Source organism: Sturnira hondurensis, unplaced genomic scaffold (genome assembly GCF_014824575.4).
Source record: "Sturnira hondurensis isolate 20B ecotype Veracruz unplaced genomic scaffold, ASM1482457v3 Scaffold0015056, whole genome shotgun sequence".
NCBI lineage: Eukaryota > Metazoa > Chordata > Mammalia > Chiroptera > Phyllostomidae > Sturnira > Sturnira hondurensis.
The window spans coordinates 304,903-321,402 of record NW_028087687.1 but is presented as its reverse complement, the minus strand read 5'-3'; the positions used below and the strand labels follow the sequence as shown (position 1 = coordinate 321,402).

Here is a 16,500-nt window from a genome sequence, read left to right as displayed (position 1 = left end):
GAAAAATTAGTTCTACTTTTCCATTTTCCTGACCGCTACTTATTGTCACATGCTAATCCTTTAACCCCTGTCATGACCTCCGAACCTCCGACCCTTTTTACCATAACAAATGTAATCGTCGTCATTCAGGGTGACAATGCTTCTCCACTGGGGACGCACAGCGACTGCCGGGTGTACAACTCTGCATTTTGTAGCCATTTGTCCCTGAATTTTAAAACTCTTCCATGGGATTTAATCACAGAATTTTCACTGAAATCATCAGAAAGATCCATAAGCCCTATTAAAAAATGGTGGGCAGCTCATGTATATATAAATACTGAAATGGATACAGAAATAGAGGGGTGGGCAAAAGTAGGTTACAGCTGCTCATATGGAGGAAGACAAGTGATACGATAAATACAACCAGAAAAAACTCTAGCAGGCTCACAACTGCGAATTCCCTTTTGCCCAGCCCTGTATAGTCCATTTGCATGGATCTGATGATTTTTGGTGATGCATGGGCTCTGACAATAACGATACTTTGTGAAAAACAACAACAAAAACTAGTAAAGTTTGCAAGGACAGATGCATCCACATTGAAACTATACTTCCTGCTACTCCTTCTCCCTGGCCACAAAGCCGTGTCCGCACTGAGATGTGCAAAGGGCATGAAGGGATGTGACTTTCTGGGTCTGGCTTTCAGTAATCCTGTGAGAAGCTGTGTTGATAAGTGAGAGTCCCACATCCAAGTCTGCAGCTGAGAAGTTAACTCTCTGGAGAGCACTGTGGTGCCTGACTCACAGCAGTTTGGGGACCTGTGGCCAAGGCTGGTACAACAGTCTAGGTCCCTGAGAGTTATTGTTCGTACGCCAGCACGTCTGGACCATTCCTGGCTCTCGGGTCACCTTCTCAGCTCACAGACCACTGTGGCCTGCCATTCGAAAATGCCCACCATAGGTAATGGAAAACATTATGGCAAGGTGGTGGAATGTAATACAAATTAGATTTCATAAATAAGTTTAAAACATCCAGGATTAAATCATTCAAAAATAGAAGTATAGACATTTCATACCATAAATAGCAATAGTTTTAAGAGACTAATAAAAATACTTTTCAGAACCAATGGTCTAAGTCCAAGAATGCTTCAGTTTTTTTTTAATTAACCAAATTAAGTGATTTAAAATAATGCCATGAAGTTGTACGTCTGTGCACACCTGGACGTGCCTGCACGGCACACTCATGAAGACCTGGGCTCAGAAGGTAAATAACATCCTGGCCATGAACTCAACACTGACATTTATGGTGTGAGTTCAGAGGCACTGAAACACCTGCTTCATTTTATTCTCTTGGTATCCTGAGAAGAAATGTCCTTCAAGAGTTTTAAAATTTAATAAATGTTTGAAGTATCCTGCACTAACTGTCCTAAATTCAAAACACTGAATCAATGTCACAATAATTATTACTAACATGCTAATGAACACAGACTATATTAAACAGGAAAAATTCAGGGAAGATGTATTATATTTGTTACTTTTATTTTAGTTCCAAATGGCACCTATTTTGGCTGTTAGAAAATTAGAAGTTTTTTTTCCTCATACTAATCTGAAACCAGAATTACTAGAAAATACGACTGGAAACACTTTCAGGGAAGTAAAGTAAAATGAGTGGTTTCTGGCATTGGGATGAACCAACACCACAGGTCAAGACGTAACAACTGCCCATGCCGCGTTAGGCTGGACGTAAACCCAGAACATGATTTCAGATATAATGTTGGGTATTTGCTCTTGTATTTTAAATTGTATGGCTTTGAACTACTGAGTATGATGACTAAGTGAGTTATTTCCCAGAGACTATAGTTTGTAATGCTCGATACAAACAATCTAGTATTCTATTAAGGACAAAGTTAGTTCACGCAACCACAAATTAATAAAGGATGCTCGGTCACCCTTCGCCACTTTGCACATGTGAAGACAATCCCTGCCTGTCTTGGATGACTGACCCCTGTGAATGGTGGCCACTTCCCCACAGTGCTGGGGAGACAGACAGACAAGTCAAGGCCCAAAAGACACTCCCGGCTGTCTGCCAGACCTGGTTTCCTGCTGCCTGGCAAATCCCAGTGAATCGTGGTTACATTTTCATTTTATAACAAAATGCACCCAAACCTTACGAGTCCTTATCTGAACCTTAGGCAAATCTGGCTTGCCAGGGTCGATACCCTGGAGCTGCTTCCTTCACATTGGAAGAAGACCAGATGCCCCAAGCAGTCAGAGCAATCAGAGCAGTAAAGCAAAACTCCTGTGTCCACGTGTGCCAGGACATCCAATCCTACCTTGGTGTTGAAGTCCAGGGCGTTCTGAGATGTTTTGTACAATTCGGGATACTTCAGCATATTCTCTTTTCTGCATGACCTCTCAAAGATTCCGAGAGTTAAGGGAGGCATTGCGGTGAACATCTGAAGGGCACACACAGGTCATTACACCAAGCAGCCAAAGGCAGGGTGAACCTTCATCCCAAAGGGTTCAGTAACACAGGAAAAACCAGTATGTTCCAAACTTACCACATTATAAAGACCTATACACCATCTCTCAAAGAGGATCTGTCCCGAAAAGCCATTAACAAAGGCAAACCAGATCTAGAAAGAAAGCCCAAAAGCCCCCAAATTAGAACACACAGAAATAAGTGCATTGTGTCGAATCTGTTGTGGATTCAACACTGCATGATAGCATAATATGTTCATGACTCTCTTGCAAATGGCATTTCTTTGTTTTACTTTTTAATTTGAAGGACGCTTTCATGAAGGATCTGTTGTTTAAGTCAAAATTGGTTCCACTTGTTGAATAAAAAACACATAACATCACTAGGCACTCACAGGTTTAAAAAATTTAAATATAATCTTGTTTTTTAAAAGGCACTTCAGGGACTATGTTTTATGCCTTAAATTTTTAGAACTTTAATAAGCCAGGCGGTGAAAGACAAATATCATATGATCTCACCATTAACAGGAATCTAAACAAACCAAACAAGCAAGCAAAATACAACCAATGACACTCAAATATGGAACAGGCTGTCAGGGCCCAGAGGGGAGAGGGGAGAGAATCATAGGGGAAAAGGGAATGGACTCACATGAACAAGTATAAAGGACACATGGACAATAACTAAGGGTGGGGGGTGGAAAGGGGAGGGAGGCGGGGAGCATGGGGTGGGGGGCGGGCAGGGTTGGGATTATAAGACAGAAACCTGTACTTGAACAAGAATTAAATAAAAATTATATTAAAAAAAATTTTTAGAACTTTATTTCCCTTTTAAAATACGCCCTGATAGTTATTTAAAGATTATTGTTTTTTATTATAAAAGAACACATTTATTCAGAAAACAGAATAATGTCCTGTAATAACACCATCACCATTTGTTCTCTTCTGTGTTAACTGCATCCACACAGCTCATTTATGTAAGTTCAGACCTGACAGGAGACCTGCCCTGTGTGGGCAGTGCCGTGTCCTGCTCCACTGCCTCTTCACATCACGCAACACGTTTTCTTAAGTTGCTACATGTCCTTTAAAAGGATGTACAGTGCCTATAGGGTAGCTATCACTATTTCTGGATATTTAGCTTGGTTCCAGGTTTTGCTATTATACATAATTCTGAACTGAATATTCTTATACAGAAGTCCCACACATTTCTATTTCTCTAGAATGAGTTCTTCCATTCAATAACAGGCAGCTTTATAGAAATACAATTGATATACAAAAAACCCACACATATTTAATGTATACAACTTGGCAAGTTTGAATATCCGCGTATATCTGTGAAATTGTCACCATAATCACGACAATAGACATAACACCACCAAAAAAAATTTCCTTGGTGCCTCTTTGTTTTTGTTTGTTTCTGGGTTTTTTTAGGATGAATTCTTAGAAGTAGAATTAATGGGTCAAAGTATATGAACTTTTATAATAATTCTTGATAATTACAGCCATCAGAATATGAAATATGAATTTATATGTTAAAAAATTTTATAACAGGTTTATGCTTTGATAAAAATAGATCTTTAATAGAGCATAATGTTATATATTTCATAATTCTCTTAAAAACAGAAATCTTAATGTTGGATACAAAATTAAGAGGGAATATAGAGATTTTATCCAATATGTTTAAGACAAATGGTAGCTTAGAGTGATATTAGCAAATCAATAATTCCTAAATTATTTAAAATGTAATTAAAATCACACTGACCTGGAGGAGCAAAAAGCTGGCCCAGCAATGAGATTACATAAACACAAACACAAAACCGAAACATAAAAAACAACAAAAACCTGTTTAGAGGCAAGCAAGCTTGACAGACCCGTCTAGAGAATTTTTGAATTGGAGTCGCAGGGACTTTGCTACACTTCACGTTTCATTTAACCTCATTATGGAAGCATGGATCGCTACAAATTCACCATTTATCAATATGTACCCAGGCGGGCCTCCCCATGGACGGTTTCTGCACCCACATTGATCTTTTTCCTTTTTATAGCGGAAAGGAATGATTGAGCATTGATAAAAAGTGAATATTTACTTCACGTGATGAAAAAAAAAAAGCAGAGTAACAGTAGCATATGAAAAATAAGCCTGAATTGTGTTGGGGTTGTAACACACATGCACAACCACAATAACAGAAGCACACAAACTGGAGACAAATCTGATGTTGTTGCCTGCTTTGCCACATACATTTACAGAAAAAATTTGAACATTCGTCCTAAACAAGGAGCCACATCATTCATTTGTGCATGCAAACTTGAAAAGAATTTGGCATCTTCGTGTGAACTTAAATTTATTCTTTAGGGTGATGCTGCTGACTTGACTTTTTTTTAGTGTTAAATACACATACACTGACAAGACAGACTTCAATGCTTGCTGTTGGGTTTTCACATCTGGCCTTTGTGAGATGTGGATTATGTAAATACATATTTGTGATGCTCTGGGTGATGGTAATGTTCTCTCTGAAGGTGACTGTGATCTACTGTGGTATTACACACAAAAAACTCAGAGATTTCCTAGGGCATAATGGAAATATAAGAAATTTTTAAATCCAAATTTTCAATTATGGCCTTAGCATAAAAATGCAGTCTAATCTTTGTTGGTTTCAAGAAAGACAAAGCAATGTGCATAGCAAATTAGTCTAATGGGTGTGGCTCAGCCCACAGCCTCTGCAATCATCATTACTGAGTAATATAAAAATTTATGTTAACAAATTTATTGTGTGTGAGTAATATTCGCAAATCTGAACAATCTCCCAGCTTCTTTGTAAAAAACAAGAGGCGCTGATTCAAATGTGCCACTATGAGCTTGGAATTTAAGAACCTCCCTTAATCTATGACTATTTACAAAAAGTTTCAAACTCCAAGTAATCTGCAAATAAACCAACATGTCTGTTTTCACAGTTAATTTTAAAAATGCATGAATTTACTGCTTTATGACAGAAATGCAGAAAGTTTTAAACGGATAGCTATAAATACATTTTCCCCTTTTTATTTTTCCTACTGAAAGATGAGAACTTTTTAGAAAATTTCTTCCCGCGTTTTAAAAAAAGTTAGTATTCTGATTCCCTTTTTAAACAAGGAGACCCTTTCCAAGACAGTACCCTACACCGTCCTGCAAACATTTTGACATTCGAAAACAGGTCTTTCACAATGAAGTCTTCCAGAAGGCTGATTTCAAGTTAGTCGGAATTTGCAGTTAAAAGGTATATTAGAAACACATCTCGCACTAAATAAAACAACACGTACATTTCTATAAATACATAAAAGCCCCTCCCCCTCTGATTGAGCCGAAACCAGAGACGCAGAAGGAAGACATGGCTTCCTCTGGAGAGGTATCTATATTATTTAAATTCACAGGAAACCCACACCCCAGCACAATGTGTGGGGAAAACATCACCTCATTGACTTCATTCAAAGCTTCTAGAAACTAGAAACACCGCATCGTTTGGGGATCTTACCAGAAAACCTGGATGCAACCAATCATTTGAAAGAAAAAAATCTTATTTTGGTAGGAAGGAGTCAGACGTCTCCCAAGGCATTGTACACAAATCACGTTAAAAAGAGCCAGTCATTTCAATGCACACCTAAAGCGGCTGCTGGGCGGCCACCGTTAAGCAGGCGTCTTACTCATCCACCTGCCAAGTCTGTATTTATTTGTTTGGCTGTAATTTACAGCCACGAAGTAGCTAGAGAGTGGCATCCCTGGCAACACGGCAATGGGAAAAGCAGTTTTCGCCGATAATCTGTAAAACCCATAGTTGGGTTTCCAACCATTCCTTTATTAGCAAAGCAACTTCAGACCTGCCCCTCCTGGTATTATTTCCAGAGGCCCCAGCCGAGGCGTGGCCGCAAAAGCTTTACACACAGTTTCCTGAAGGAGCATTTCTGCATATTAAACAGCAGCTCGCACACAGTCAGCTACTCCTCTGCTCCCACGCCTGATCAGCACAAAACACTGAAAGGGGAGACTGGAGACGGGCAGTTGTCCTCACTAGGGACATCCAGTGATGTGCTGTCTGTCTATCCATTCCCAGGATTGACACGAGCCATTAACATCTGCAGAGCTTGTTTTAGCTGGCCCAAGTTGGGTAGCTGGGAATTGACGGAAAAGGTCATTTTGATTCCAAGATAGTTGAATTCTATTCAAAGTACATTTCCTTAAAGTGCTAAAAGAAAATAGCTTTAAAAAAGAGTTTTCCAATAGAGCTTAGGACTTAACTTCTTTTCCAGCATTTAAAGAATTTGATCTGTGTTAAATATCTCATGAAAAGGCTTTAAAGGCAAAGCCAAGTGAAATTTAGGGCTAATCAGCCACCAATCGTATAACGCTGGGTGAAACAGCAAGTACCGAGTCAGTTTTCCATTTGAGTTTAATACATTTTATTCCCCTATTTGTACATTAGTTTTACCTATTTCACTGCTGATTGTCAATGATCTAGATTAAAAAAGAGTCGAATTGAGTACTTTTATTTCATTTTATAAAATTAAGTTTTTGTAAGTGCACTTAATTGTTACCCATGGCTGTAAAAGTCCCAGTATCTTCAAAACTATATGAAAATAAAGTATATAAATAGACATTATTTTGAATGAGAAAAAGTATGATTAGAAAAGCAAGTAACTACTTTGGAGACTTGTAATCAAAAGTAATTATTTCAGGAAAAGATCACAAATTTATATATATATATAATAATTACATATTATTACATGCATAATAATATATAATACAGATTTATGTGTTTATATATAATATTATATTATATATTATATTTTCTATATACAAAAATAATATATTTGGGATCTCATAAGCTATTTTGGAGGTACATTTTGCTTCAAAACACAGACCATTATAGGCCAAATCAGTTGTAGTGAATAATAAGTTTACAGATTGTCCTGTTTGTGTTTCCAAAATAAAGTATTTTATTACTTTACCTAATGGGTTGTAACCTAACTATAGATTTTTAGTGACCAATAAATAAAACTGCTTGCACACCTGAAAACTAAGTTTCAGTTTAGAAGCTGACTCGGGATAAGAACTGTGCTCCCTTGGTATTTGAATGAAGAGATAAACATCCGGACGGAAGCCCAGAGAACAGCTGAACCAAACACACAGTAGTTCCAACTAACCTGTCCGCAGGGTAGACATGAAATCTAGATTTGTTTAGTTTGCTTACAGTGTTACTTCTCTGGTGTCAAGTATGGGAAGTTGTTTTCATACGCAATGGGGAGGCTGTGTCTCTTCTGACAGATGTGTAGGAACAGCCAGCCGGTGAGAGGGTGAAGCCCCGGGCTTACGCACCTCTGGCAGGAGGGGGGGAGGGAGGGGTCTCTTAACAAGCTACAAGAGCCCACCTGTGTGCTCCGAGGAGCTGCAAGAGGAGCAAGAAACTGATGACATCTAGAGCTTAAATATATGACAAATACTCCTTCTGATGATAAAGAACACATGAAAAAGTTGATAGTGATTGTGTGTTAAAATGACAATACTGAATACACTGAGTTAAATAAAATATCATTCAAAATTAATTTGGGCTTTCATTTTTACTTGCTACTAATGTGGCCTCTAGAACATTTAAAATCATGCCCGAGGCTTGCACTGTATCCCTGAAGGGCAGGCAACATGCCTGGTTTACTCTGTAGTTGCTGAATGGAGCCTGGTGTCCGGCACCCGCTGGATACTGGGTGCAACACTGTAGGGAAAAATACATCCCTTTGGAAGTGATATTCCTGACCCAGGCTAAGTTTTCACTTAAAAATACATTTGACATATAAATTAGAATTGGGAATTTCTTGCTATCCAGACACAGGAACTAAATATTCTGATAATTTTTAGATTAATTCCTCATTATCTAAATTCTTACTACCAACCAAACTCAGAAACCAAAACAGATCTGGTAGCAAGGGACCCTTTTATGTATAAGTGCCTAAGCTTGCAACGTAGTAAGAACTACAAGGTGACCAGTACTGGCAACACTGCCGATGGAGCTTCTCTGATTCTGCCTCTTCGCTCCCCGCCCCCGTAGAACTGCTGTCCTCAGTTTTATGTCTATCAGTTCCTCCATTTTCTTCTAAAATCCAACTTCTGTGTACGTATCCCTAAACAGTGTATTCTTTTATCTTGTATGTTTTTGAGCTTCATAAAAAATTCTATATAGTTTATAGTCTTTTAAAAACTGAAAACAGTATTTCATTAGCAATTCTAAGTCAACATTTCTTCCCAAAGCAATATCCCTTTTTTAGCCAGAATTTAAACATTAATTATTCTCCATGGCTGACAACCTTTTGTTCCAGGGGTGTCCAAACTTCTGATGCGTCTGGGCCACACTGGAAGAAGAAGAGTTGTCTCGGGCCACACGTTAAATACACAAACTCTAATGAGAACAAAAAATGCTAACAAGAACAAAAATTCTGTTATTGTTTGAAGTAAATTTACAATTTGTGTTGGGTCGCATTCCTGGTCATCCTGGTCCGCATGCGGCCCGTGGGCCACAGGTTGGACACTTCTGTAACATGTTTAGAAGTTATATAAGGTGGGCAAATGGATTAATTAAGATGAGAACATGTCTTCATCTAGACAATTTCCTTCCATACCTACAAAGCAGCAAGGAATTAAAACTTAACCTGCTATTACCTCGATGATGTAGAGGACTATATTCTTGTAGAAGCAGTACAAAATGCACTTGGAGACTCTGTTGTAGTTCCAGGCACCATGAACCATCAATAAATTCTTCAAATACTTGAACTAAAACAAGAGTGGGAAATGTTAGTATTTTCCTTTTCCGAGTGTCGGCTGACTGACATGACTGCTGGGCTTTGCAGAAATGATGCCCCACCTGAGCTATGGAGTAATCGGAAGAATTGGCTGCCTGGAGGCCTTCGTTACCACTTATGCCGACCCCCACGTGCGCCGTCTGTATCATGCTCACGTCGTTGGCTCCATCACCGATTGCGAGGGTTATGACTTTGACTTGTTTCTTGACCATCTCAACGACTTCAGATTTTTGAAGAGGAGAAACCCTTCAATTAGAACAAGTGAGCAATTAGCTCTCCTTTCTGGGGAAAAAAGGCATTCTGAAATGTCCATTGTCTTGAAGGACATAAGAAGCAGGGGAACCAAATGAATATGTAATTCTATTCCATTATGGAAAAATCTTAGGTTTGGGAATGTTTGGTCCTATGTTAACCTGGATGCCACTTCAAGGGAAAAACGTAACACTGAAGTCTTAGAAGCAAACCTCTAGGAGGCGAACCAAAACTATGATACCTTGTTAAGCACTAGTTTGCCAGTTTACAGGTACTAGTTTATTTTTTTAGCAAGTTTGCATTAACTTGTCAGAGAAATATCATTTGAGTTCAGAAATTCCATTACTTCCTAACAACATCAGCATTTCCAATTTTTCACTTCTGAATGGAAAAAGTCAGACAGGCTGTGGAACAGCAATCCAAATACTAACTGAAACCTATACCATCTATGGAAATGAAAAGCTCTGAGCCACTGAGAGCTGATCGTAGGCAATGTAATATACATTTAAAACTACTTAAAACTCTGCTGAAATTAAGAGTAGGGAATTGGCTAACCTCACACCTGTTCTCAGACACCATGGTCAAGCAACCACAGTAAACACCAAATGCTTGGTTATGTAGTTCACACGCCTCAATTTTCTTTTGAAGCTACTGACTAACAGCCAACTAGAACCAAACACCTTTCTGTGTAAACGTGGATCAGGAACAGAGAACAGCAGCGCCCATACTAAAATCATCCTTGGTATTAACATTGGATCAACTTATCATAAACGCTTAAGAAATAAACCCCACAATGACAGAAGGGTTCAAAGACAGAGTGCATCATTGCACTGAATACATTACATACTCTGCCTTGGCGACTTAAGAGAAAGAAAGGAAAACCAAACAGTGAACTGGCTTGGGAAACTGTGAAGATAGTAATTAAATACTGAGAAACAACTATCAAACAATATTTGTGAACAAGAAAAAAATAACTCAGAGCTATATTCTTTATCAAGTGGACTGGGTGTCTCAGAATATCTGCTGGAACATCTGGTATGTCCTTTATTATTGTATGTAAAAATGAAGATCATTACTCTCAAAGAGTCAACATCGTGCTCATTTCCTGGATCATTTCTTTAGGAAAAATTCCTAGTGGTGGATATTCAGCACAGATACACACTTTCGGGAGGCCCCACGGCCCTTCAGAAAAGCTTCATCCAGCCAGAGCAGCTCCAGGTTTTAGCTCAGGTTTCAGAATCATCACCTAAGGCTCTGAGCTGCATGCGGAGTGAACCTGTCTCATTTTGTACACCTAGTGCTGACCCAAAACAGGTGCTCAGTAAAGGGTTGAGATACAAAAGACTCATGTCAAGTGTTTTTTCGGAGTTCCTTTCCGAGTCTAGCCATCTCGCAAAGTGACACAACTGTGAATGTAGTCGGACGGATGAGAATCAGCCCCTTCCGCAAACGAATGGGCTTGTTCGCTGTTAGCTCCCATTTTTCTCTGAAGCAATTTTCAGGTCATTTTCACATTTTATTTAATTTTTCCTAACAGGTGAAATAAACTGGTAACCCCACTAGTTCTAGGCCAATGTCGTAGGCCTGGCATATAGATGACATTCATTAAAGGTCAAAGCTTAAACGGGCTAAACAAACACATGGGAAATGGGCCTGAAAAGAAAGATGCATTTGAGAACATTTATCGAATCTTCTTCACAATTTAACAGTCTCACAGTGTAAATGCATGTGAAGTTGTACCATCCATGGAGCTAGAAAGCAGTGGTATTTGTTTCCTAGTCAACGTGTCATAAAGGAGCCATCTCCACATCGTGGCTAATGCTAGTGATTTAAAGAAGCATCGGAGAAGAGTCGGATTAAACTTTGTTTTCTTTCTTCATGGCTACTATGGCCAACCACTGCTTTCTCTGCTGGGCACTGCAATTTTCCATCCTCCCCTAATTAGAACTGGCTGCAAATCTTCCCCAACTCTGTGGATGTGGTTAACTCAGGGGTTAAAAACAGAATGCAAATCCCTGTGGCAAGAACAAGGTCTATTTTTATAGAAAAAAGTCTGATGATGAGGTGAGAGACACCCCCCAATCACACCGCTCCTGTTACTTGCTCGCTAAGGCATCTGCTTCTGCTATCAAGTTAAAGGAGACAACTGGGTTGGAAGAAGACTCAAGACACAGTGGAAGCCTCATTATCTGAAGGGTGTGATGCAGCAGCTGGGTGCTAAATAGATGTCAGATTTCAGTGGGGATTCATAAAAAATAAAATATACCTACTTCAAATGTTAACTCAAAATATAAATGTACACACCTGTGATGCAGGGCAAAGAACCTTACTTCGCCTAGCTAGGGTCTGCGTTTGAAATCCTGCGTATTTTGGTCGCAGGAGCCTCCCTCCTGAGGTACCATCCACGGCTGCTTTCATTCAAGTGAAGACCAGAATGTACTGCAGCCTTTCACCTAAGTTTATTTTACCACTCACTCCAAACTCAACAGCAAATGTTCTAGCAACTCAGAAAGTCTTTCTAGAGTATTATACCTGGCTTTCCTGGCAACGGTTTTGACCAGATTATTATTTGGAAGACTTAGGACATATTTAAGTAAGGAAGGATGACTTTAAGAAGCAGCACAGGAATAAACAGATCCAGGAAGAAGCACTCATTGATTTTTGGTAAACGCCCCATACGCCCATGGAAGCAAAGGGCGGGGTGCACTAACAAGCACCCTTCCCACTCTGGTGTGATGTGGGGGGGGGCACCCATCAGCATGCCTTAGGAGAGACATGTGGTTTACGGGGACTCCGGGTACCCAAGCTGAAATCAGTAAAAATTATCCCCTGTTTTCAAAACATCCATTTAAAAACTTGTTCCTTGCTACAAAGGGGCTACAATATGGCAAAATAAATAACAAGACATTAAAAATGAGTGTGGCATAAAGATTTTTGGTATAATTCATAGTACTTGATAATGTTGGAGGATGTAGAAATTAGGTTGATGAGCTAGAATCTGACTTGGCCTTCACAAGGAAAGCTCATGACAGGTAAAAGAAATAGCACATATTAAAGTTTTTTGCTTAACTTCATGTTAAAAATTATCTACAATAACCCTGGGTGGTGTAGCTCAGTGGATTGAGCATGGGCCTGCGAACCGCACGATTGCGGTTCGATTCCCAGTCAGGGCACATGCCTGGGTTGCAGGCCAGTTCCCAGCAGGGGACTCACGAGAGGCAACCATACACCGATATTTCTCTCCTTCCCTTCCCCTCTAAACATAAATAAATAAAATCTTTAAAAAATTACCCACAATATATTCCTTCCCACTGTTTTGTTCCTCATAAAGGTCATTTACTTCACTAATTAGAGTTTTTTTTCTTTTCTTTTGTACACCTGCTTCCACATTTGCACAATTTCCAGAAGTCCAGAATAGCAATTTTCAACCTTTTCATTCCATGGCACACACAAACTAATTACTAAAGTCCCGCAGCACACCCAAAAATAGATTTCTTAATGATCCAACAAAAAATTGGTATAATTTTTATTCATTCACACCAGACAGTTATCATTGTGTTGGCTGTTTTTTTTTTTTTAATTTGATGATCCGAGGGAAAAGAGGTAAGTGTCCTTGACTAAATAGCCAGGCATTGCCTGTTTTAAAAATTCTTGCAACACACCAGTTGAAAACTGCTGATCTAGAACACCCTCACCGTGCAAGTTAATTCTTCCAAATGTCTGTCCAAATCCACACATCCGTGGTCGAGAACATTTAAAACCTTAATTTGACAAATACCCATAATGACCCATGTAAAATACAGAAACTCCATGAAGCACTGTTTTCTACTCTAGATATGTGTGTCTACCACTCTGGATCTGCATCAGGATTGAAATTATTCACAGCTCTCTTCTACTGTTCTCTTTAGGCTTTAGGAGAAGCCAGAGCCTCTATGGCAAAAGATCACGCACCCAGCATGTGCTGTGAGGGTCTGTTTTCTTCCCCGTGGCCCCACAAACAGGGGGTGGTCCTTTGCGAGGCAACCTAGCAGTGCGCTGAGCGCAATATGCTTTTCAGATATTATTTTGGCTGTAGTTTCTGCACATGTTATTCATTACTTTCCTTGTTTGCTACGTAGTAACTCTCACAGCCCTGTGAAAATCAGAATGTAGAACTGGAAGTTTTTAACCATTTAAACTAGAAAATGTATACATTGGCCCAAATTATATGGGTCTCATTTTGCACTCTTTTAATGAGATTAGCTAAATGAGTCACCTTTTTGAATGAAATATGGATAAAAATTATATATGCAGGTATGTACATAGACACACAATAAGGAACATTTTAAGGGACTTTCTGTAGGTAACCAAAGGGTACAATAATTTATCTTACTAGATTGTATTTTAGATTAATAACATTAAAATATCTTCTACAGTAAAAATTATGCTGATGATACAATCTTACCTCAAAAACTTACACTGTGACCATAAAAGGTACTATAAAGTTGTCTTTAGAAGGTGAATCTAGCCCTGGCTAGTGTGGCTCAGTGGATTCAGTGCCAGCCTGTGAACCAAAGGGTCATGGGTTCAATTCCCAGTCAGAGCACATGCCTGGGTTGAGGGCCAGGTCCCCAGTATGGGGTGCATGAAAGACAACCACACATTGATGTTTCTCTCCCTCTCTTTCTCCCTCCCTTGCCCTTTCTCTAAAAATAAATAAATAAATAAAAGAAGGTAAATCTAGGAAAAAAAAAAAGAACATGGAGGAATATAGTAATTCCTTATTATCCTGAAGTGTTTTCACAGTGACTCCGCGAGGACAGAGCCTCTGTGTTTACTAAGCTTGAGGGCTGCTCCTGGGGACTGTTTGGAGATCAGGACCATTAGTGTGCGGATCTGCTGTGCTTTCCCTTGCAACAAACTTCCTACGATTTCTCCTTGGGAATATCAGTCCATTCCCCAATGAGTCATATTCTGCTGACTAATAAAGAAATTACAAAAAGAGAGAGAAAACCCTAAGAGAAAAACTCAGAGGATTTTACTGGATTCTTCCTTGAACTGGAATTTGTGAAGCTCTTAAAAAGTTTTAAATTGAGGAGGAATTAAGACACGGCAAAAAAAAATTGCCTTCCGTACCAAAACTGCACAAGGGTCACAACCCTCCTAGAAACTCGCCACCTGTTTATTACTGGAATGGAAACAGCCACTTACATAGCAAACCCTGAAAACAATACTTAGCAGACAGTACCTAATGCAACATTCACCCATTTCTAGGTCAGAGAACTGTATTATTCCAGTGGATGAAGTGTGGGCCTCTCCTCACCTCCAGAGGAAGCAGCTGTTGGTACTGGGCTGCCAGAGGCATCAGGGGCCTTGTTCCATGGGGAGGGAGGCCACAGAAATAAAACACAGATGGCCTTTCCACGGGACACAAGGAGGAAAGCAGCTTGAAAACAGATTTCCCTCTGCGATGCATTTTAGATACAAAACTTCTCTCTCATGGATTGAGGTTGTCGTGAGTAAACTACTACTCTTTTCCATTTCATTGGTTCAGATAATATGTAAAATAGTGATTGATCATATTGACAGTATACATTTGAATATGCGTGAACGTGTGTGTGCTCGTGTATGTGTGCATGGACACCCGAATTACTAACTGGCCATATTGTGAAAGGCATAATAAGAAAACTCCTCCTAGTAGAAATTTTTACTGTCGTATTCCCATCATAGAACAATTTGTCCATTGTGCTATTTGTTTTTTTAAATATGTATGTCAATCATCTAGTTTGTCTGGAACCTAGCATTGTATGCAGCACATAGCATATATAAAAATGGTAGTGGAATTGAATGGAAATTTTGCAAGAAAAAGAAATGTATCTCATCATCTCATGACACTAACTCTGTAACTCATTCATTTCTGACTGTTTGCTGGTAGGGGCCGTCTGTGTAATCTGTGTCTGGACTATGGAGGGACTACACTTCAGGATTTTGACTTTTCCAGGCTTTCTCACATGAATGGCAAAGAGGTGGAGACGAAAACATACTCCTAATTTGCATAGAAGGGGGTATATTCAGAATGGGTTACAGCCAGATGACAGGGGCCTCTGAATGTCACGATGAGTGTGATTGTCACAGCTTCTAAGCACTAGATGTGAGGGGAAACAGGCAGTGGTGGACACCTGTTGGAAAGTACATGGCATAGAGGGAGAGGGGTGTTTTAGGGGCCACGATGAACGGACAGGTGCACTGGTCACTCCCCATGGTGCCCAGTGCAGGCCCAGGCTGACCAGGGTAAGGGGGGGTGTGAAACTGGGCTGGAAGGAGCTAAGGGGCACCTCTCTCATCACAACTGTAAACTCTGGCTTAGGCTTGGAGCTGTGAAAACACAAAGTCCCCCCAAATAACATGCTTGAAGAATAGCATCCCAGTCCCAGGAGTATCCCCAATGCCATAAAGCTGGGACCCCAGGAAGATTCCCATCACGCCTTAAAACAGGAAAACCAGAGGTTTCTGGGCAACCTCAGGGCATGCAGCCAGGCAGGGACAGGTGCCAATGACATGTGTGTGATGACAGACACTTGAAAGTCACTTCGACTCTCTCAGCATGTGGCTGCCTCCAACAAGAGCTGTGGTGGGTAAAGAAGTGGGGAAAGCAGAGACTCGCAGAGCTCAGAGGCAGCCCTGACTTCAACTTGACCTAAGTCAGGACCCAGCTTTTACCTTTCTCTCCTTTGGGCAAAGGGGGATCGTGGTCTCAAGACAGGAGAAGATCATAAGCACAAAGGCAATACATAACTTACAAGAAAGTAGAACCAGTAAAAACATCTGTAACAAGAATTTTTAAAAAGTATGATTAAAAAAACCTTGGAAAGATATGGGAAGATAGAACCAACTGGATAATAAGTCACACAAAAATGTAACCGCTAAAAGAAAGAAGCCCAAAGTAAGGTAAGTAGTGAGTATGATAGAGCTTGAAAGTTCAAATAGAACCAGAGACTTG

The 16,500-nt window shown here is 39.8% G+C and overlaps 1 protein-coding gene across 4 annotated transcripts in view; it reads right to left on the bottom strand.

Moving 5' to 3' along the window:
- ATP8A1 (ATPase phospholipid transporting 8A1) overlaps window positions 1-16,500 on the bottom strand; it is a 215,101-nt gene that overhangs the window by 39,810 nt on the left and 158,791 nt on the right. For all 4 annotated transcript variants that reach the window (XM_037064230.1, XM_037064233.1, XM_037064231.1 and 1 more), the window contains 4 exons: window positions 9,332-9,515; window positions 9,130-9,240; window positions 2,537-2,611; window positions 2,309-2,431 (listed from right to left, as the gene is read on the bottom strand). In XM_037064230.1, the coding sequence (XP_036920125.1) occupies window positions 2,309-2,431; window positions 2,537-2,611; window positions 9,130-9,240; window positions 9,332-9,515 (493 nt within the window). The remainder of the gene's footprint in view (window positions 1-2,308; window positions 2,432-2,536; window positions 2,612-9,129; window positions 9,241-9,331; window positions 9,516-16,500) is intronic.